This window comes from Apodemus sylvaticus, chromosome X, assembly GCF_947179515.1.
Source record: "Apodemus sylvaticus chromosome X, mApoSyl1.1, whole genome shotgun sequence".
NCBI classification, from domain to species: Eukaryota; Metazoa; Chordata; class Mammalia; order Rodentia; family Muridae; genus Apodemus; species Apodemus sylvaticus.
In genome coordinates, this window is record NC_067495.1 from 46,299,880 (window position 1) to 46,324,397 (window position 24,518).

The 24,518-nt window shown below is 36.9% G+C and overlaps 1 protein-coding gene across 5 annotated transcripts in view; it reads left to right on the forward strand.

Annotated features, from left to right (window-relative positions):
- The window catches only part of Tab3 (TGF-beta activated kinase 1 (MAP3K7) binding protein 3), a 62,476-nt gene that overhangs the window by 14,411 nt on the left and 23,547 nt on the right, over positions 1 to 24,518 (forward strand). For all 5 annotated transcript variants that reach the window (XM_052170653.1, XM_052170649.1, XM_052170651.1 and 2 more), the window contains 2 exons: positions 5,188 to 5,290; positions 22,004 to 22,198. In XM_052170653.1, the coding sequence (XP_052026613.1) occupies positions 22,097 to 22,198 (102 nt within the window). In that variant the 5' untranslated portion in view covers positions 5,188 to 5,290; positions 22,004 to 22,096. The remainder of the gene's footprint in view (positions 1 to 5,187; positions 5,291 to 22,003; positions 22,199 to 24,518) is intronic.

The window sequence follows — 24,518 nt, forward strand, 5'->3', positions numbered from 1 at the left end:
CTTTGCTAGTTTTTATGGTTTTCAGGTTTGGTGCTGAGATTTTCTTCTGGTATTGAACATAGCAAGTATAATTTAAAACTTATAGCCTGATAAAGCTCTAATAACTGTAGCCCCTATGCATCTATTCAGGACTGTTTGCTGTTACAGTGGTGATGGTGATTATGGTGGTTGTGGTTGTTATGGTTTGGTCATCTCCTCTGTTTAGTTTTCTTTAATTTTATTCTGGACGTTTTATTTAAAAAGCAGTTTTAGAAATCATTTGAAACTAAAGGTGATATATTTCAGAAACGTGTGTGTGTTTGTATGTGTATGTGTGTGTGTGTGCATGCGCACTTGTTCGTGTATGTGTGTGTGTGTCTGTCTGCGTGCGCACACACACAGACAGACACACACACGCACACATAGATGGTTTGGGGTGGGGTGGGGGGCGGAATTTGCTTTTGCCAGTCTAGGTATTCCTTAATAAAATTTCAGGTAGGGTTTTTGTTGTTTCTTTTTGTGATGGTGGTAGTATTAGGGATTGAACCTAAGGCCTATCTATACATGTTAGGCAAACATTCTAATGCTGAGTCAGTCAGATGACTCAAGACCACTTTATATTCGGTGATTACTGATTTACATTATTTCTAACATGCTAGTTCCAAGCTAAAGGTGGGAAAAGAGTACCCACCACCCTTATGGATGTGGCCTGTCAGGCTGTCAGATAAAGTTTAAATGTCCTACTTTCCTAGATCTCAAAGTACTTTTCTGATAGATCTTCGACCCTTTAAGAAAAAGACTTTTTTTAAAATGTGTGGTCTAACTTTATTACTTGTCTGTGGTGGGAGGGTTGATTTAAATAGCCCAGTGTCCTATATAGATAAAAAGGCTTTTGATATGAGTCTTCATTGACAGAATTTCCTTATGAATGTCAGTGAAGTCTTCGAGACTTCAGACTATTTTCATAGTTGTACATAAGCTTTGTTTTAGATAGCTATACATACATGTATAATTATGTAACTTTTACTCAAAAGTTACCATATTTTGTGTATATATGAGGAAATTATTTCCTGATCATTCAGCAAGAGTTTTGAGTCCTTTTAATTCTAGCAATTCCTAGTCCTTGGCAATAGATAAGTTTATTGTATTAAGGTAGTAGCCAAATACAGTATCTGGGATGATTATCTTTGGAATGTGAAATTCTTCTGGGTTGCTGTTGAAAGTGGAGTGCCTAATAGCAACTAATTTTTATTAGTTTTATAGAAAAGAATAGTATTCTAGTTTCCCATTGCTTATGACTTGTTGTGTACCTATCGGTAGGAATAATAGACATTTGCTGGTGAAAACAAAACAGAAGGAAACTCTGGGAGTCTTAGGTTTGCTACTGTATGAGCACTAAACAGAGTGAATATCAATATGATACATCCATTGAATAAATATATCATAACTTTTTCTTTTGTATAGTAATTCCTGCAGTAGCCTTTGGAGTTGGTACCTAATAATGTGTGGTTTTAATCAAATAACTTGTCTGTAGCCCTACACCTGGAAAATGGTGTAGTTGTCTTTTGTTAGTACACATTTTATTTCAGGTCTTATGGCCTAGAGATGCCACTGACTTTTCAGTTTTATCTTTATGCTTTTCCCCATGTAGACCCCATGACTCACGTCCTAAGGGTAAAGATAGTTAAGAGATGAGCCTTTGCTATCCTATTGTCACTGAGCCTCCTACCACCATATTTCTAGAACATTATTTTCCTGGCTCTGAGGTTTACTAAGCTCTGTGCCCTGTCAGGATGCTTGCTGTGTTCTTCTTCCTTCCCATCCCTATACTCTTTCCTCCTTTCCCTTGTCCAGTTCTAAAGAAGTTGTCTCTGTGCTTCCCATTATATTTTTTACCTTTATGGTTAAACTCAGACTTCCCTCCTTACTGTCTTCAAGGATGTCTCCTGTAAACCTTTCTTGTTTGCTTCTTTAGCCAATCTTGATGGAATCTTAACCAAAATCCTCTTTGTTCTGTCCTTCTGAATATTAACAGCCAAAAGCTGAGCTGTTTCAGGCCTGTCCTAGACATAGTCAGCACTTGGGTGTGAGTGGTACTTGCACTCAGAAGTATCCCTTACATCTCATTTTCACTCTCTGTGCTGTGCTCCCTTTGAAAAGCTAGCAGATTGCCCCTGCAAACATTGGTGCTTATATTTAGTTGTAATATATCCAACTGCATGACATTCAGTTCCTTCACTTCTGAGTATTCTATCTCCTCCAATTTGGTATTAATGTTCTTTCATGAAATATTTTTTTCATTATCCTTGTTTAAGGATTCTTTTTGGGAGAATGCAAATTAAGTAGCAGTCTCCCGTGTTCTACTCACAAATCACTTATAGTTTTAAAAGTGTTGAAGGAACTCTTGACTTGTACCAAATCCCTTTGGATATACTGGATTGTCCCCCTCTTTTCTTTTAATTATCCATGCTTTTGTGGTCTACTTTGGGGTTATTTTCTTTCAATGAACTTACTTTTCTGAATCCCTTTCTCCCTTTTATTAGTTTCATTCTCAGCGTACAAAGTGTGCACATTTCACCAGCTCAAGAGAATAAGGGTGTGGAGTTTATGCTTTGTGTGTTTCATTACTTACTGCAAGTTTATTTGAGAATTCCATGCTGAAATACACTGCTTTCATCATTCCCACTCCTCTCTGCCCTTTCAATGCCTCCATCAAATTCTTGACCTTTTTTTATAATTATTGTCGTTTGGGGCTGACCACTTAGGACTGGGGGCTCATTCTGAAGAAATCTCATCCTGTTTCCTTCAGCAGCCATTGACTGCCTGTAGCAGCAATTCATCTTGGGGTGGTCTGCAGATTTTATACAGGCAACCCTATTGCTGGGAGCTTCTGGTGCCAGGTACCACCATACCTCTGTCCTGTCCAAAAGACACTTACCTTGTAGCAGAGTCATCCTAGGTCCCCAGACTCTTAAGTTTCTTTCTCTTGCTCTTCTTCAATGTTCCCAGAGCTGTAGGTATAGATGTGCTAAAGCTATCTCACTTGGGGCTGCTTACCCCATGGTCACTTATTCTCTTCATTTTTGCCCGGTTTTGGACCACTAACATATCCTCTGCCTACTGAATTCAAAAAAGCTTTGATGAGGCATCAATGAGAGCTATTCTTATCTAGGAGTAAGAATAAGTATTTAGAAGGCAGTTGGAAACTAGATTACTTAAGTAGTAGTAGTAAGTTCTCCTCTAGGGCCTGTGAACTCTCCAAGCAGAGGTTGGGCTAAGTTGACAGTCCTGTACTTGAGTTACTTCCAATTGAGTGGGTTTGGGTTACAATTAGACAGTTGTTGATTATTCCTAAGAGAAAAATGACTCATTGCATTTCTGTTTTTAAATTTATTTACATTTCAAGTGTTATCCACTTACTCCGGTTTCCACACCTCCCAGAAACCCCCTATCCCATCCCTCCTCCCCCTGCTTCTATGAGGATGTTCCCTTATGCTGGGGTATCTGTCAATCCTTCATAGGACCAAGGACCTCTCCTCTCATTGATGCCTGACTCATTGCATTTCTAATAAATATGTAAAGGTACTAGCTTTTTTTCTGCTTCTAGCTTTTTTTCTCTATTCTGAATGAGAAAATTAAAATAATCCTTTTTCCTCCTACATTTTTCTTTTCTTTACTGATTGAGTCAAGGTCTTTCTGTGTGGCCCAGACTGGTCTCAAAGTTGATTTTATCCTTTCCTTTACCTTCCAAGTACTTGAATTGTAAATGTGGACCACCACACTCAGCTAAAATCATTAACTTTCAGGTATTATTTGAAATGTGTTACTTTTTCTTAAATATAGTGATTCTTAGTTGATTTCATCTTTATGAACATTTCCAAATGTACATAAGTAAAAAGTTCAGCACACTTCTAATTGCTGTAGCTGACGACATATTGCCTATTTGGTTTTCCCTATTGCCTTTTCTTTTCTTTCTTTTCTTTTTCTTTTTTACAAAAACTGAAATCATAAATAAGATGTAATTGCACTCCAAAGTGAATGTGCCTCATAATACATTTTCTTATCTAACTGCAATGGCATTATCATACAACACCTAATAATACCCTAGCAGCAAAGGCAACCCTTAGTCCATATGAAAGTTTCCCCAGTTAAGCCTTTGCACAATTTGCTTGTGATCTCTATCAGCTTTATTTTCCCATTCTGGTGAAAGATTAGTTTGTTAACTTTTGTATTTCAAATGGACTAGAAATTATCTATCTGCTTAATTAGGTTCAGCTTATATTTTTGGAGGTGTGGCAAGAGCGCTTGCGGTCATTTCATGTAGCATCATACCTGAGAGCACATAATATATAATTTGGTCATTTCTGTCATTATTAGCTATTCTTTCTCTGTGGGAAATCCTTATTCTGCTTCATGGGTGTGAGTTGCTTAGCCCCAAATCTCTTGTCAGTTGTGTACTGTTAAAAAAAATCCTAGGTTGGGGATCTAAAGATTCTGCTTTCATCTTTAATGTTTTGTATTGTTTCACTAAAGTTTATGATGAAGTTAAAAGTCATTCCCAGAATGGTAGATTAGTGATTTTGTGGGTTACACAGAAGTATCTAGTCTCCTAGTTCTGGGTGAGTTTTCCTATTCTATTGAGATTGAATGGCAGAAAAACAAAACCAGAAAGAAAAAGACCTTATACCTACTTCTGCTGTTGCCTTGTAGTTAGGATATGGTGCTCACTGGAGCTGTGGGAATGCAGCAAAGTCCTGTAAGTTACTAGAGACTAAATCAGGCTCACTATGGAGTCATTTAAATTTTAAAGACCCAGGGCCTTAAAAGAGCCCCAGCACAGTTTTGTAATCAAGTGCATTAAATTTTAATGGCTACTTTATCTTGGGAAGCTGCAGGGACCCCCTGATGCTTGCTAGCTTTCTCTGAAGCCAAACTCTCAGCAAAGCATGGTGCCTTTGCAATTTGGACCTGTGCCTTAGGCCTTGGAGGTGACTGATGGGAGCAACTGATCTCAGGCAGCCTAGGGAGTGGTTTTCCTCAGTGTTGGTTAAATGTAAACTTAATTCAATGAAATTTCATGTAGCCAAATGACCGTTTACATTTTCATGACATTTCATTTCATTGTACATGGTTATCATTTATTCATGATCCCTTTTAAGACTTGTACTGTTTTTAATCTTACCTCTTCTGTCATTCTTCCTTTTATAGGACAGTGGTGCCAGCATTTTCTTCAAGTTATTCACCCTGAATTATAGTGTGATTAACTTTACAATGTGTCTTAGCTGAAGCTTTGCCAATTGAGACATTGAAGGTAAGACATTTGTATAACTTTGTTAAGAGTGGATCTTTACTGCTCTTAACACGTTTCCTATTTACACTGATCCCTATAAGTAATCCTTCCCTGTTACACATTTAAGGGCTAAGCTAGGTGATGTGTGCCTATAGTTCCAGCTTCTGAGATACTCAGTTGGTATACTTTGAATGTACAAGATGAAACATCACAGCAAAACTAAGACAAACCAAGTAACCTGCAAAGCAAGGATAACAAAAGAAAAAGATGCCCGTGTGATTTATTTAAATTCAGACCTTATACCCTAAGCAGCTGTTACTGCCTGTTTAGCATTAGAAATTATAATTTCTTTGAATAATTCATTTAGTGTTAGATACTAATCTGGCCCATGGCTCAGATCTCTATTGGTGGGAGCTATTAGAATATTGAAGACCTCCCCAAGTATTAACTATATTGATCTATCTATCTATCTATCTATCTATCTATCTATCTATCTATCTATCGGAGCTATTAGAATATTGAAGACCTCCCCAAGCATTAACTATATCAATATCTACTTATCTATCTACATACATACATACACATATATATACATACATACATATATATATTATATATATACACACATACATACATACATACATTTTATATATCTGGATTCTCACATTCTGGTTCTATAACAAAATTGCACAAACAGTAATGCCAATATCTTTAACAAACAAGGGTATCAATTTTTAGCTGTATTGTAGCCGTAATTTTGGCTTTGAATCTGGTAGATCTGAATCAATTGATTATATAATGCTATCAGCTTGTTTACTACATATCTTATCTTTTTACCCTTGAGAATTTTCCCACTTTTTAAAATGCATTTCTTATTATAATTTGTGTATGTATGTATGTATTTCTTACAAATTAAACACTGAAGCCTATTTAATACATATTGCTTTTTTAGCCAGTTTTTAACCCTTTCTCCCTCCGGTTATTTTTAGTAAACCAAGAATTTAGATTGGGCTTGGGCTCAGGGATTCTCTCTCAGCTACAGTGTTATGATATTGAGGTAGATGATCCCTTGTCATCAGAGGTTGGCCTATATACTGCGGCATGGTCAGGAGCACCCCAGCCTCTGCCTGACAGATTCCAGTACATTTCCTCATTATGACAACTAAAGGTAGCTCTAGATATCAAATGTCTCTATGATTTTATATACATGTGTGCACATACAAATGTCTGTATGCCATGGAGCATAGGGAGGCCAGAAAACAAGTTTCAGGAATCAGTTCTCTCCTGTGGGTACCAGGCTTGTGTGACAAGTGTTTAACTACTGAGCCATCTCACTGGCCTTCCAAATGTCTTTTGCAGAGCAGAACAACTGGTATAGATGATGTGTTAAAGCCTTCCAGCTTTCTGATTATGTTGTTTTTATTTAAAAGAGAGCAGGGCCTGCTCTTTGTTGGTGCTGCTTCAATGCCATTTCTTCCATGCAGTTTTGTGCAGCTCTCCTTTTCTTTGTCTTACCACAAGTAAAGTTTTTTTCTGTTTATATCCTCCGGGGTGTTTTTCTTAATTTGAGATACGGACTTTCTCTATTTTTAATTTCAGTTTTTCTTGAATGAACAACTATTTGGGAATATCAGATTAGAAACTGTTAAATAAATGGTTTTAAATACTGGTTTCGTTGACTTTTCAAATCCATCCACTAGAAGATTCCCTCAGAACTTGAATTTATGAATTAAGAAGACCAATAGCTCATTTAAAACATTTATAGATCTATTATAAGATAGGAACCTCTTTATGTATATGTGAAGTAGCTATATAGGAACACTCTTTGTAGGCTATATTTGGAAGTTACAGAAATTAATAGCCTAAGCTGTTTGAGTTTTCATATAGACATTTTATCACATTTTTATTGTGTATATTGTGTGCATGTGTGCCAAAGCATGTATGTGGAAGATGAGAGTACAACTTGTAGAAGTCTGTTCTCTTAATTCTGCCATGTGGGTCCTAGGGATTGAACACAGGTTGTCAGGCCTGATGCCAAGCACTTTCGATTACTTAGCCAATCTTATTGGTCCAAAGAGGTTTTTTTTTCTTTTTAAATCAAGTAGAAAGCTTTTAGTTATTAAAAAATGTGAACAGGGATAGCAGTAAATATTTTAGTAACATAGAATCTTTACCACACTCTTGGTCAGGTATCAAATTCACCAATAAGAAACACATTTTAATATCTAATGTATATACACACATACTAGAAACCAGATTTTCACTTAGTATTTCTCTCTATGCATTGAACGTCATTATTTTTCAGTTATCTTTGTTTTATCTTAAAGAATAGCCATTGCCTAGTACATTTGTCTAATATAGAAATCGGTCATGACCCTTGGATTTGAAAAGCACAAGTAATAAATATCGAGATTATCTGCCTCTAGAGTATGTCACTAATAGGTTGTCTTGTCATTCTTTTGAAATAATGTCATTTAGGAATTGAGCCAACAAAGACATTAAGATACCTTAACCAGAGTGTATTAAACTTCCAATTACTTTGAATTCCTATATTTTGACATTTCTACTAAGTATTTATAAATTCTACTAAGTATGTATAAATTGTTATACCCAAAAGAGCTTGTCTTTATTGTGTTCAAGAATTACATTAATAAAACTTAGGAGAGAATAAAAACTTAACAGATATATTATGTGAAGTTCTGAAAGTGATTATCAAATGCTCCATAATTTTTTATAGGTATGTAAAAGGGGAGAAAACTGTATTTATAGAAGTTCCTGGTAGAGAAACATGCCTGGATTTTGTGTTATATCAAAGGTTATTCCACATGGTAGAAATAGCAGTAAGTTGGATGATGAATACTTGTACCTGATATTTAAAGATCATTTCTATTCAAGATGAAGTGAGAAGTTTTAAAATTATATATTAAAGTTCTAGAAATGTAAGTGGGATATAGTATTTTAGTTCAATATTTATGAAATGAAGTATGCTCAGGCAATTGTGTGTATGATAGCTGTGATTGAACCTGATATTTACTCTAACATGACGGTATTAACCTTGGATTACTAGGTTTACTGAGAGTGCAGATAATTTCTAAATTACAGAAAGTGTTCACTATTAAAATAAGTGAATAAGGTTATTCTCAATATAAATCCTTCTTTGTAGAACATAAACATGCAATAGCATTTTCAAATTAAATATTTTACTTATGCAATTAAAAACTATTTGTATATCATAGGCCCAGGTTTAATCCTTTCTTATCTAAATAGAATGAGCATTCAAGATGCTAAGTTACAACCAGGCGCCACAAAGCCTCAAAATGAGCAGTAGACGGTGTCTTTTTCTTTTTAAACTGCAGCTTCTTCTATGGAACAATGTAGAATTTAATTACTGTAGAAAAATTATGTAAAAATATGAGTCAGCTTGTGATGATACTTGGCAAAGAGCCACATGCCCTAGTCCAGAATCATGTCTGCCAGTCTTGTTAAGGCCCCAGAAGTCTCATAGATGTCATACATTTTCAGTTGAGAAAATAGCAAAAGGGTATCTTTATATTTTCTCAGATTCCTAGACAACTGAAAAGAAGGTCATTTCAGAGCTGGAGATGTGAATAAAAAAACTCCTGTTCCAGGACACATAGGCCATATTAAGATACATTTTTCTCCAATTTTAAATAGACTTTAATTTTTTAAATTTTGTATTGGTTATTTTGTTTATTGACATTTCACATGTAACCTTCTATCCCACCCACCAACCCCCCTCCCCGTCTTCAAAAGAGTGTTCCCCCACCTACACACCCATTCCCACCCTACTTCTCTAGCATTCCTCTATGCCGGGGCATCAAGCCTTCTCAGGACCAAGGGCCTTCCCTCCCTTTGATGCCAGACAAGGCCATCCTCTGAAAACTTTAATTTTTAAGAACAGGGGACTGGAGAGATGGCTCAGAGGTTAAGAGTACTGACTACTCTTCTGAAGGTCCTGAGTTCAAATCCCAGCAACCACATGGTGGCTCACAACCATCAGTAATGGGATCTGATGCCCTCTTCTAGAGTGTCTGAACAGTGTACTTATATATAATAAATAAATCTTTAAAAGAAGTTCTTAAGGATAGATTTAATTTGCAGAAGAATCGAGAATATAGCATAGAGTTTCCATATTCCTTGTACTCAGTTTCTGCTATTATTAATAGCATATTTTAGCATGCTGTCTTTGTTATAATTAATGAACCATCATCATTACTACCTGTAGTTTGCACTTTATTCATTTTTTTCTTGGTTTTTAACCAGGTGTGGGTTTTTTCTTTGTGTTTTAAGCTTCCTTACAGGAAAATATATAACTTTTGGTTGTTATGTCTTCTTGGGTTTCTTTTGGCTGTCACACTTTTTCTGACTCTCCTTTTTCTTTTTAAGACCATGACAATTTTGAGGGAAGCATGCCGATCAGGAACTTTGCAAAGGATTCCTCAGATGTTTTGCTCATGGCTAGACTGGGGTTATGAATTTTTTTAGAGGAAGGCTATAAAGATAAAGTACCATTTGATGCTCTTTTCAAATCCTATCCAGAGTGCAATCAGTATGGCTTAGCACTGCTCATATTGATCTTGATTCACCTGGGGGAGAAAGTGTTTGCCATGTTTCTCTGCTATAAGGCCAACCTTTTGTCTTTGTCTTCTTCTGTATTTTTGCTCTTTCCAGAGAAAACAATATATACACCACACATAAGGAGAGGGAAATTATGCTACATCTACTTTGAAAGAAATCAATCTGCATAATCTATTTGGAATCCTTATGCATAGGAAATGTATCTCCCCCTTCCCAATTATTTTAGCATTTCCTTTTATCAGTGTGAAACCCACACTGATAAAAGTTTAGTTTAATCTCTGGTTCATAATCTAATACTACTTTATTTTGATGTCCTGATTCTTTTAACTGTAGTCATTGGGAGTTCTTTGAGTTTTCTCCTGTGTTACTTTGATGTGACCCTATCGTATAGACTAATGTTTGTTTGTTTTTGAGTACTTTAGTTTCCAGCACTACAAGATGCTTCAAGCTCATCATGTATTATCCTTGACCTAGTTCTAGAATCATCTATTCCTCTATAGGGTTGTAATTCATTCTGTTAGAGAATGCTTCTAGAAACTTAGCTTGTTTCTAGATGTGGTCATTCCATCTAGATAGGTGGTTTTCAACCTTTATAATGCTGAGACGCTTTAATACAGTTCTTGAGGTTGTATTGACCCCTGCATAACCCCCACCATACATTTATTTTGTTACTGCTTCATAACTGTAACTTCGCTATTGTTATGAATCATAATGTAAATATCAGTGTTTTCTAATGGACTTGAAAGGGTTGTTAGACACCCAAAGGAATGCAAACAACCCTCTGGCTGAGAACCACTGTTCTAGATTCTTCTGGCTAGAATTTTGTGGATATATTTTACTACACACACACACACACAGACACACACAGAGAGAGAGAGAGGGGGGGGGCTTATGTTTCAGTATTTCAGCATATAAATTACAGATAACAAACACATAATCACTTGGGAATGTTTTAGAATTCAATTTAACATGGATATGATTTTATTTGTTTCTAGGGCTATATTTAACTTGAATTTTTTGTTGATCATTGAAATGGAAATGCTATTTGGGTTTTATTTCTTTTGAGAATATAGTGAAATATGAGCTATATGCCACAAATCTGTGACTATTTGAAATTAGTTTTTACTATAATGAAAATCCTATAGGATGCTTATTTTAGAAATTATCAGAGAATCCTTCTAGGAGAAACAGGTGATCATTTTATATCTGTTTTTATATATGTGTGCAAAAGTCCTGAAGTTGGAAATATGTCTTTGAAAAAATAAGCTTTTTATAAAAATTCCTCCAGTAGTAGACACTTCAGTTTCCATTTAATATGAAAAGTTCAGTCTAGTACAAGTATTTCTGTTTAAAAGAAATATTTATTTTAAACTTTCTTTTAAGAGTTAAGGCATTATCAAAATCTTACCAGATAGCAGGACAGGAAACAACTGGCTGAGAGCATAGACTTCTAGTTATATCCTCTGGGACTTGTTAACACTGTGTATTTGCCTTTGTGCCTCAATTTTCCCCAGGTATAAAGTCCCTCATGGGAAGGACTTAAATGAGGTAAAGGATTTAATATTGTGCTTGGTATATAGGTAAGATTCAATAACTACTGTTTAAATAAGATTTAATAACTACTATTTAAATTAAACCTCCAGAGCAGCATGCGAATGAATGAAAGTTCCAAGGCAGTATGCTAGTATATATACTCGGGTTTTGTTTTGTTTTGTTTTGTTTGACTGTTCCTCAGGTACCATTAGATATACTAAACTGATTCTATCTTTATAACACATTTCAGGTACCACAACTCCAGAAAGTATGCAAATAAATGAACCAAAGACAGAATTCTTATTTGTGACTTCTAGTGGGTTGAATTGGAGTGGATTAAAGTGGCTTCAGGCAGTTATTTCCTGTAGTTGCCAGATAGTCTGACTTTGAAAAGCTGAATGTGTGTGAGTTATCCTATTTTAAAATGTAATTTACTTTAAAAAATTGTCAAGACCAAACTTAGCACATCTATAAGCTGACTTTGCCCCCCCCCCCAAGACCATTGGTTTGCAACCTCTGGTGTAATTATTTTAGGAAGTGAACTAAAGTTCTGGCAGAGGTAGAGCACTGAGCCATAATGGTATAATCCTGTATCTTTGCTGAGCTTAGAAAAGTCTGTAGAAACCACTTAGGTATCAATGTCATTTTCTTGACTATGGGGAATTGTGGTTCAGCAGAACTGTGGGGGAGCTTCCTTTTGTTTGGGGGAGGAATTCTTTGGGGAGACATCCCGGAGCATCTCTTTCAGTAACAGAACCCACTGTAGATTGTGGGGCTAGGCCATTACTCCTGATTAGGGAGATGACTTTGCAACCAAAGAACTTCTCTATGATGCCACTGCTAAGCATAATTTGTCCTTCTAATCTTGCCATCAAAAGTTAGGAGTCCCAGTCTTAGGGAGCATATATCAATAATCCTAGTAGCACTCGGGATGTTCGGACAGAGAGACCACTGTTAGTCATAGGACAGTTTATGCTCAAATGTGAAACCCTGTCTTTAAAGAGGACTGGAGAAATGGCTCAGTGGATGAAGCACTTGCCTCTGAGTGTGATGACTGATGTTTGGATTTCTAGAACCAACATAAAAGCTGCTTGTAATTCTAGCACTGAGGAGACAGACGCAGGATTCCTGAGGCAAGCTAGATAGCTAGACTAGCTGGAATGGGTGAGTTGTGGGTTCGGCAAGAGATCCTGCCCATAAAAAATGAAGCATAATCAAGGAAGACATCTGCCATCAGCTCCAAGCCTCCATACACATGTGTACATACACATAGCACACTCATTTAGGAGTTCACAAAACCCAACAGGAAATAAAGGCTCAACCACCTTAGAAAGTCTTCTGGTTCGTGTGATCTGTCTGTTGGATCCACTTTTTAGTGAACAAAAAGGAAATTATTTTAAACATTATATAACATTCAAGAAAGCATTATATTTGAGTGATTTATGCCACTATGAAATACTAAACTACCATTTTGGTACTTATGTAAGGGAATGCCTAAGGCAGAATAGCAAACATTATTAAGAATATGTTAGTTTGCTGACCAAAGACACTGATCTATGAGTATAGCAGAACCTTGTTAGTTGTTTAATTGCTGTTTTTTTGTTTTGTTTTTTAGCAAAGCAATAGTACTTGGTTTTCCCTAATCCCATGTTCTGTCTAGTGGCAGGTCCTTGGTTGTATTGCAGTGTCAGGCATGGGTTCCATCTCATGGAGGGGGCCTTAAATTTAATCACATAATGGTTGATGACTCCCACATCTTTTGTGCAGTTATTGTGCCATCGTATTATGTAGACAGTTCACCATTGTAGAGCAAAGGGTTCATAGCTGTTTTGATGTTTATCTGTCTCCTCTGGTAGCATGCAGAGTACCTTCTAGTACCGTGAACACTAGTAGGTAGGGGTGAAGGCTGTAGGTAGGTACCAGCTCATGAGTTATGTAAGTTTTATCTTCGGCCATAGGGCCTTACTATTGGTTTGTGGAGAACAACCAGTATCCTTGACAATTGCCTGAGGTATTTTGGGGTTTGGGCGTCTATGAGGCCCTGGAGACAGAAAGATTGTAAGAGTCAGTGGGGATGGAAAACACCAAGGAAATAAAAGCCTTCTTGACACAACAGGGCTGGTGGACATAGGAAGTCACAGAAACTGGCAGCATGCACAGAGCATACAGTTTCAAACTGGTGGGGTCCACAGCCCTGAGAAAGGAAGTGGACACAATCTTCCCCTATCCTTACCCAGAAGCTGTCTTTTTTTTTTAATTTTTTATTTGATATATTTTTTATTTACAATTCAAATGATTTCCCCTTTTCTGGCTCCCCACTCCCCGAAAGTTCCATAAACCCTCTTCCCTCCCCCTATTCCCCCATCCACCCCTTCCCACTTCCCTGATCTGGTATTGCCCTATACTGCTGCACTGAGTCTTTCCAGAACCAGGGGCCACTCCTCTGTTCTTCTTGTACATCATTTGATGTGTGAATTATGTTTTGGGTATTCCAAGTTTCTAGGCTAACTAATATCCACTTAACAGTGAGTGCATACCATGATTAACCTTTTGAGACTGGGTTACCTCACTTAGTATGATGCTCTCCAGCTATCTTTAATTGACAACCACTCACAAAAGAAAAATGTTTTCTCCAACAGAGTCTCAACAATTATATAAATCATATTTAAATACAGGCAGGCTCTGTCCAGCAGTAGATGGCTAACACAATTTAGTGATATGCTTGACATGCTTTTGGTTTTGTTGGTTGTTATTGCTGTTGTTCTGGGTGGTGGCACACACCTTTAAGCTTAGCAGAGGCAAAGATAGAGCTCTGTGAGTTAAAAGCCAGCCTGGTCTACAGAGCACATGTTTTTCGGAAAATGCTTTGTCTGGGTATATTTTCTTTACCCTTACTGATCTCTTGCTTATATATTATGGTTTCTGATTTGTGTTCTTATTGCAGTATGTTCAAGTGTGTATACATCTGTATATGTTTCTTGTCCTTCTTCTCTGGCTTTTTTTCTTGCTTGTTTCTTTTCTAGATACCTATTGGTTTTCTAATGAGAATGATAAAGGGTTGAGGATTTTGGTGGATGGAGAGGGGGAAAGGAATTGGGGGAAGGGAAACTCTGATCAGAATAGACTGTATAAAAATCTGTTTTTAATAGAATAGTGAATAAAATATAAGCACTGAAAAAAATAAAGACAAAAAGAATACACAAAGAATCGCAGTACAAAAGGCTCTGTAGCTGTGTACTTCATATACTTTCTCTAGCTCTGTACTTCATATAACTTGTAAAATCAGCTAATTAATTTGTACAAGAATTCTTTCCTTGCTAACAGCCTTTTATTCCCCACATACCTAAAACTCCCTATTTGGATGACAAACCAATGAGAGTTCACTCTCATTTTTTCCCCAGCCATTGAGAGACAGAAAGTTCTCTCTGAGTATGTACACTGGAATTGTTAAAGATACCTACCAGGAACAGTGTGTAAAACCAGACTTTGGAGAATGCAGGCTTTAGATTTGAGTTAGGATTTTGCTCTAAGTGTATTCTCTGAATTCATTTTGTTATTTGCGAAGTGGAGCTAATTATAGTTACCCTTGAGGGCATAGTTGTTTAGTAAATGAGAGCTAATAATAGTGAGAAATTGAATGGAAAGTTTGTGCTGACAGAGCACTCTGAACTCTGAACATGGATGGAGCCTGTGCTGTGGCACTTGAGAGCAATTCTTGTCTTCTCTCTCATAATAGGACAACTGTGCTGGCTTTGCATTGTAAGAACTTCTAAGTAGGGTCAGGAAATTATTAAAAAGTGGTCTTTTGAGCACCTATGAAGTCTTATGCCTTTGGATGCCTCAGAAGTTCTTCATTAAAATTTCAGTTAAATAGTCATGAATCATTTTGGATATGGCAATCCCTCAGTGGTTAGAAAGTTGTTCCTATTTCTGTAAATGCAGACAAATTTGATTAAAATCATTCTTATTAAATTTGTTCCATTTCTCTTAATTTCACTTAAAAATCTACTAAACACCTAGTCTCTGCTAGGCTTTGTACTTAAGCAGTAGTAAACACTGAAAAGTTTTACAGGTTGAATCTCTTTAACTCCAAATGCTTGGGACCAGAAATTTTTCTGGATTCTAATTTTTCTTCATCTTTGTATTGTTTACACAGAGTTTTTGTTTTGCTTGAATAATCTCAGTTGGAAAATCTGAAGCTTGAAAAGTTTTAATGCCTGAAACTGATGGTTTTATTGGTGCTAAAAAAAGTTTCAGCATATTCATCCATGTACAGCACACAGTATGCATATACATTTCTTTTCGAGAATAGGTTGTATGTCCTTTATAGGCCAAGAGGTTTTATAGTAGAATTTCTAAACCTAAGTATTTTTCATGCAACCACAATTGAGTTAGTGGTGTCAAATGTTCCCCTTTTCAACCAATAAGGTTTAGGAGATACTTGGAAGATTTTATATGTGTGTGTGTGTGTGTGTGTGTGTGTGTGTGTGTATGTATATGTGTATATGTATGTATGTATGTATGTATGTATGTATGTATATATCCCATTTTTCTACCAAATTTTCCCTGAAGTTAGTATTTACTAATGATGCATGAATCAATCCTATGATGGATGCAAGTATTCCCAGCCCTAACATTAGCCCGCATGTTTACCATTTGGATTCTAGTGTGAGTATAATATATATGTATATTTAACTTTTTATCATTTGTGTGAATTACAGGTGCTTCATTTCTATCGGCCTATAAATTCATTTGTGTCCCTCCCATCTCTCCCTTCTAATCTGAGAGAGTGGAGCTCTACGCTGGGCATCCCCCCCACTCTGGTACATCAAGTCTGTGCAGGTCTAGGCCGTTCTCCAACTGAGGCAAAACAAGACAGTCAGAGTTAGGGGAATGGATTCCACAGACAGGCAGTTTTTGGGATAGCTCCCCATTCTAGTTGTTCAGGACCTACATGAAGACCAAGCTGCACATCTACTATATACATGCAGGGGTGCCTAGATTCAGCCCGTGTATACTCTTTGGTTGGTGGTTCAGTCTCAGCCCCAAAGGTCTAGGTTAGTTGACTCTCTTGGTTTTCCTAGGGAGATCCTTTCTCCTTCAGGGTCCACAATCTATCCCATAACTCTTCCATAAGAGTCCCCAAGCTCCATCCACTGTTTGACTGTGAGTCTTTGTGTAAGTCTTAGTGAGTTCCTGGGCAGAGCCTCTCACAGGACAGCCATGCTAGACTTGTGTCTGCAAGCATAACAGAGTTTTGTTAATAGTGTCAGGAATTGGCGCTTACCCATGGGATGGGTCTCTAGTTGGGCCATTCCCTCAGTCTCTGCTCCATCTCCCCTCTCTCCGTTTCCTATAGGCAGGGTAAATTTTGGATCGAAAATTTTGTGGGTAGGTTGGTGTCTCTATAGCTCCACTGGGGTGGGGTTCCTGCGTAGCTAAAAAAGGTGGCCTCTTTAGGTTCCATATCTCCACTGCTCTGAGTCTCAGCGAAGGTCACCCTTGTTGATTCTTAGGAGCCTTCCCTATCCCAGATTTCTGGCATATCCTTGAGATGCCCCCTAACCCCCACCTCTGTAGATTTCCATTCATTCTCTTGGCCATCTGACCATCTCTCCTGTTTCTCCCCATATCTCATGCTGAAACCTCCCTGTCCCCTCTTCCACTTCTCTCCCTCCAGCTTCTTCCTTCTAAGTGAGATTCAAGCTATTTTGTCCTAATGACAGAGACCTTTTCCTAGCCACCCATGTTCTGTTCAGGAATTTGTCTCCTATACCAAAGAGTTCAAGGCTATTTTCCACTTTCTGTTCCATTTGATTTATTGTATCAGGTTTTATGTTGAGATCTTCCACGTGCATTTGAGTTTTGTACAGGGTTATAGAAATATATCTATTTACATTCTTGTACATGCAGACATCCAGTTAGTCTAGCACCATTTGAAGATACTCTCTCTCTCTCTCTCTCTCTTTTTTTTTTTTACATTGTATGGTTTTGCCTTTGTCAAAAATCACGTGTTCATGGGTATGTGAGTTCGCATCAGGGTCTTTGATTAAGTTACATTGATTCACGCCTCTTTCTGTACCACTACCATGCAGTTGTTATTATTATTGCTTTGTAGTATAGCCTGAGGTCAGGGATGGTGATTCCTCCCAAAGATCTTTTATTTTTCAGGATTGTTTTAGCTATCCTGGGTTTTTTGTTTTTCCCTATGAAGCTGATAATTGCTTTGCTAATGTCTATAAAAAATTGTTGGAATTTTTATGGGAATTGTATTGAATCTGTAGATTATTTTTTGGTAAGATGGCCATTTTTACTATGTTAATCCTGCCAATCCATGAACATGGGAAATCTTTCCACCTTTAGATATCTTCCTCAATTTCTTCAGCAGCTTGAAGTTCTTATCACTTAGGTCTTTCACATTTTATAGTATTTGTGGCTATTGTAAAGGAAGTTATTTCCATAATTTCTTTCTCAGCACATTTAACATTTGTATAAAGGAAGGTTACTGATTTTTTTTTTGAGAAAATTTTATATCCAGACATTTTGCTGAAGGTGTTTATCAGCTGTAGGAGTTCTCTGCTAGAATTTTTGGAGTCATTTATCCATACTATCAAATAATCCACAAATAGCAATACTTTGACTTCTTCATTTCCAATTTGTATCCCCATGATCTCCTTTAGTTGTCTTATTGGTCTAGCTAGAAGTTCACATATACTATATTGAACAGGAACAGAGTGGGCAGCCTTCTCTTGTTCCTGATTTTAGTGGGATTGCTTCAAGCTTCTCAATTTAATTTGATGTTGGCTATTGGCTTGGTGTGTATTGCTTTTATTATGTTTAGGAATGTGCCTTGTATTCTTGATCTCTCTAAAGTCTTTTCACATGAATGGATGTTGGATTTTGTCAAAGGATTGATGGGTTTTCATATATTAAACTATCCCTGCATTGCTGAGATGAAGCCTCCATGATCATGGAGGATGTTTTTGATGTGTTCTTGGATTCAGTTTGCGAGGATTATATTGAGTGTTTCTGCATTGATGTTTATAAGAGAAATTGCTCGGAAATTCTTTGTTTGTTGACTCTTTGCATGGTTTAGGTACCAGGGTGATTGTGGCTTCATAGAATGAGTTTGGCAGTGTTCCTTCTGTTTCTATTTCGTGGACTAATTTGAGGACTTTTAGAATTAGCTCTTCTTTGAAGTTCTGGTATAATTCTTCACTAAAACCATCTGGCTCTGGGCTTTTTTTGGTTGGGAGATTTTAATGGCTGTTTCTATTTCCTTAGGGGTTATAGGGCTGTTTAAATAGTTTACCTGGTCTTGATTTAACTTTGGTAAATGGTATCTGTCTAGAAAATCATCTATTTCATTAAGATTTTTCAGTTTTGTGGAGTACAGGCTTTTGAAGTATGGTCCAATGATTCTTTGAATTTCCTTAATGTTTACTTTTATGTCCCAGTTTTTATTTCTGATCTTGTTTATTTGGATACTGTCTCTATGTCTTTAGATTAGTTTGGCTAAGAATTTGTCTATCATACTGATTTTCACAAAGAACCAGCTCTTGGGTTTGTTAATTCTTAGAATTGTTCTCTTTGTTTCTAATTGATTGTTCTTAGGCCTGAGTTTGATTATTTCCTGCCTTTTACCTCTCTTCTGTTTGCTTGCTTCTTTTTTTCTAAAGCTTTCAGGTATTCTTTAAAATGGCTGGTATGAGATCTTTCTAATTTCTTTATGGGGCATTTAGTGCTTTGACCTTTCCTCTTAGTAATGTTTTCATTGTGTCCCATAATTTCGGATATGCTGTACCTTTTATTTTCATTGAATTCTAGAAAGTTTAATTTCTTTCTTTCTTCCCTGAGCCAGAGATCATTGAGTAGAGAGCTGTACAGCTTCCATAAGTGTGTAGGCTTTCTGGTGTTTCTGTTCTTCTTGAAGCCCAGCTTAAATCTGTGGTAGTCTGATAAGATACAAGGCCAAGGTGTTGTGTAAATCTTGTTGTGTTTGTTGAAGCTTACATTTTGACAGACTATATTGTCAGTTTTGGAGAAGGCTGCATGAGGTGCAGAGGAAGGTATAGTCTTTTGTGTTTTGGTGGAATATTCTGTAGATGTCTGTTTGGTCCATCACTTCAGAATACCTCTTAATTTCATCATTTCTCCATAGAGTTTCTGTCTGGATGACCTGTCTGTCAGTTGGTGAGAGTAGAGTGTTGAAGTCACCCAGTGTGTGGAATTTGATGTGTGCTTTAAGCTTTAGCAATGTTTTTCTTTTTCTATATAAAGGTGTTTGTGTTTGGGGGTATAGATCATCAGAATTGAGATATCATCTTGATAGATTTTTTTTTGATGAGAATGAAGTGTCTTTCCCTTTCTCTTTTGATTAATGTTGGTTGAAAGTCTATTTTCTTATGTATTAAAATGGCTACTACAGATTGCTTTTTTTATGTCCATTTGCTTGGCAAACTTTTTTCCAGTCCTTTACTCTGAAGTAGTGTCTATCTTTCTTGCTTATGTGTGTTTCTTGTATGTAGCAAAATGATGGATCCTGTTTACTTATCCAGTCTGTTAACCTGTATCCTTTTTATCTGGGAATTGAGGTCATTGATGTTGACCGATGTTAATGACCAATGATTATTACTTCTTTTTTTATATGCTTCTTTTTTTAAATTTTCTATATTCTTTGTTTACATTCCAGATGATTTCCCCTTTCCCGGTTCCCCCCCTCCCCATAAGTCCCATAAGCCCTCTTCCTTCCGCCCATTCCCCAGTCAACCCTCTCCCACTCCTCTGTCCTGGTATTCCCCTACAATACTGCATCAAGCCTTTCCAGGACCAGGGCCTTCTTCTTCCTTCTTCAAGGGAATCATTTGATATGCTAATTGTGTCTTGAGTATTCAGAGCTTCTGGGCTAATTAATATCCACTTATTAGTGATTGCATTCCATGTGTATTCTTTTGTGATTGGGTTACCTCACTTAGGATGATACATTTTTATATTGTTGTGCGTGAGTGTGTGCGTGAGTGTGTGTGTGTGTGTGTGTGTGTGTGTGTGTGTGTACGTGCTTCCTTATTTTTACTGGCATGGATTTACCTATTTCCTGTGTTTACTTGAATGTAGTTATCTTCCTTAGGTTGGATTTTTCCTTCTAGTACTTTCTGTTGTGCTAGATTTGAGGACAGATATTGTTTGACTTTGTCTTGATATACCTAATTTTCTCCTTCTAAGGTGATTGAGAGTTTTTCTGGGTATAGTATTCTTGGTTGGCATATGTGGTTATCTAGTGGTTGCAAGATATCTTTCTATTTCCTTCTAGATTTTAGATTTTCTGTTGAGAAGTTAGGTGTAATTATGATTAGGGATGTCTTTGTATATTAACTGGCCTTTTTCCCTTTTGGTATTTAATATTCTTTACTCTATAGATTTTGTGTTTTGATTATTATGTGGTGGGGGGATTTTCTTTTTCTGGTTCAGTCTAATTGGTGTTCTATAAGCTTCTTATATGTTTGTAAGCATCTTTTTCTTTAGGTTTGAGAAATTTTCTTCTGTTATTTTGTTGAAAATATTTTCTGGGCCTTGGAGGTGGGACTCTTTAACTACCCTCTTTATTTCCTGTTATTCTTAGGTTAGTTTTTTTTCATAATATCCCAGATTTCCTGGATGTTTTATGTCAGGAATTTTTTAGATTTAACATTTTCTTTTACTGAGGTATTATCATATCTTTCACACCTGAGATTCATGCTTCCATCTCCTGTATACTGTTGTTGATGCTTGCATCTGTTGTTCCTGTACTCTTCGCTAGGTTTTCAGTCTCCAGGGTTCCCTCAGTTTGTGTTTTCTTACTGCTTCTATTTCTATTTTCATGTCTTGAACAGTTTTATTTATTTCCTTAACCTGTTTATATTTGTTTGATTGTGTTTTTCTATATTTCTTAAAGGGATTTATTTATTTCTTCTCTAAAGGACTCTATCATTTTTATAAGATTGGGTTTACGGTCATTTTCTTGTGTTTTGGTTGTGTTAAAATATCCAGAGCTTGCTGTAGTAGGACAGAGCTGTGCTCTGAAGGTGTCATATTGCCTTTTGTTGATTGTAGGGCCTTTCGCCATCTGGATGGCTTTGGTCCCTGGATGTTCCTGTTGTAGTAGGTATTGGTAGGGGGCCTAAGCTCAATGATACTGATGTAGTAGGTTTCTGATGGGTATCCTTGGACTATAAGGTTCCTGATCAGCAGTTCTGATGATGGTGGCCTGAGAAGTAGCAGGAGAATGGGGATTTAGTGGGGATTGCAAGCTGCTCAGGTCAGCTAGGGTGCCCCAGAGGATTCAGTAGGCAGGGAGAATGGATGCGTATAGAATCTAACCTGTATTCTTCTAGATCAGCAGGTCTGATGAAGATGGGCAGAGAGGTGGTGGGATGATGCATTATTTTCTTTTTTAAACACTAATTTTGTTGGCTATTTTACATCAAAGGAAATAAACTGAATGTGTCTGTTTTCTAGCATTAAGCCCACATATAATTATTTTCATTTTCTTGATTTTAATAATTAATGGTGTTTGAGTAATGTAAAATATGGAATTAGACTTAACCAAACTTTTATTTATTTTAGAAGAAAATGACAGAGTGTTTGGAAGATTATTACTTTTGGAAGGCCTGTTAATACCCATTTCCTAAGCGATAGTTAACCAACATTGACTCTGGCATGGCGCAAAACAGTCCTCAGCTTGATATTCAGGTTCTCCATGATCTTCGACAACGGTTTCCTGAAATTCCAGAGGGTGTGGTATCTCAGTGTATGTTACAGGTACGTTTCCTGCAAGTGATGTTACAGTTTTCCTTGTTAGAGTTGGCATGAGTTAGAGTACTTGTTAGAATACTATATGTTTTATAGGATTTCTTAGACTTAGTGTTGTGATATGGTGGGGCAGATAACTCTTACTGGGAAGCTCTTTATCATCTTCCCTGAGCCCTACCCACTATATAACAGTAGCACTTTTACAGTTTTAACAATGGAAAATGTCTTTATGAATTGCTAAATGTCCAAAAGCCACAAAAGGTACAATACTTTAAAAAGGTACAATCTCACCCACTTAAAATCCTCTGAAATTGGGAGGAATAAGCACATGTAGCAAAAAAATAAAATAAATAAATAAATAAATCCCCCAGCAAAAAGAAATAGTGGGTAAAGGTGCTTGCTACCAAGCCTGATGTTATGAGTTTGATATTGAAAACCACATGATAAAAAAAGAACCTATCCCCCAAGTTCCCCTGACCTCCACAGGACACTCTATTCTCCCAATGAATAAGGAACTTTTAAACAGGTTGCCATTAATCCTTGAATCCTTAGAGTTCAATTTTTCTTTGATTTGCTCCTAGATATCAAGCCCTAGGTTGTATGTGTTCTAAGTAAGCTCTCTACCTCAGAACTATACCTCCAGTCCCAAGAGATGCATTTTAAATCCCAAACTTACCTTAATTTCTGTAGAAAAACTCTTTTTTTTTTAAGCTCACAAGTCCTTATTAGGTATAAATGTGAGACGACTTTCTTTTTTTCAGAAACATTCCCTTTGTCTTGTTCTCAACACTGAAATCTTTAATTCCTTAGTTACAGACTGTATTTTTACTCAGGAGATAACATACAGAAGAACATTACTGTTCCGTCAGTTAACCTTGGTATCATCCTTCATGGAATCTCAGTGATTTAGATTGTGACACATCCCCATTTGGTTGATATGGGGAGCAGAACATGATACACAGCATGTATTCATGTTCACACTCCCTGAGGATACAACAGAAATCTATGTACAGGGAAGGTTATTACAAGTAGAGACCAGAGAACCCAGGGATTTCTGTTGTTTACAAATTCTTTACTAAATCTAGGCCTTTGGGCCCAAGGTTATGGTGCTATATGTGTTTGCTAACATATGCCCACTCCTAATTTCAGCTCTTTAGGTCCATTTATGTTTGTGGTTGAGAAAAAGCTACTTCCTAGTACAGTAAAACCAAGCCAGAGTTGAATCTTCTAGTCAGAACCACGAATTGACTTTCTTTACCTATCTTAGGACCCCTTTTAGCACCAACATGGTTGTAATTTAATTTGGCTTTTCCTTATTTTTACTATCGTGGCCACTAATTAAAATGTAAAAATCAGCTCAGTGAACACTGTCCTAAATCTTTTACTTTTTTTTTTTTGATGTTAACAGAATATTAGTATGGACTACCTACTGGCTCCAGGAAGTACCTATGTTAATGCTCTATATGATGGTACATGCCTGTGATCAGGAGGCTGGTGCAGGAGTGTGGCAAAATGTGCCTAGCTTGAGCTGTGTAACAAAACTTTGAACTCCCACCACCCCAAAAGCATTTGTATATACAGTGACATACATGAGCCTAGTAGTTTGCATCTGAAACACAGGCTTTAAATCCTCTCTGGACTATCTTCCCTTAATTTACATCATTTTGAGAGGTATGAAACATTGTTCTCTTAGTTCTTTTAGAAGTGTTTATATATGTCTTTAAAAAGTTTATGTGTGCATGTGCAGAGGCCACAAAAGGACATTATTTGCCCTAGTCTATCACTTTGCACTTTATTCCTTTAAGTTAGGGTCTTTTCTTAAATCTGGAACTAAGCCGATGGTCAGCATGCCTCAGCAATCCTCCTGTCTGCTTCTTTAGGCACAGGGGTTACAGGTACAACACAGCCACACACAGCTTGTAATGATGGTACTAGGATGTCAACTTGGGTCCTCATGCTTACTCAGTGAGCTATAGAGTTTCCATACATAGCCTTCTTAGATATTTTTACTTGTTACTAAACCAATGGTCCAGGCCTAATCCCTGCTTTTTGGGAGAATGAAACAAAACAGTTGCAAGTTAGTGGACAGCCAGGGAAACTTAATGAGGCTATTTCAAAAATGAAAATGATGGTGGGGCTATAACTTAGTGGTAGAACATGTGTAAAAGCCTAGGCTCAATCTCTAGTTCTGCATAGGAATTTATGACCCTGGTATCCAACTAAACAACATGGGACACTGCTTACTCTTTGACATTTTTATTCTTTTTTGTCAAAACATTTAGCAAGTCAAATATGTCATTTGAGTCTCCTCCATAGTGTTGTTTCTATA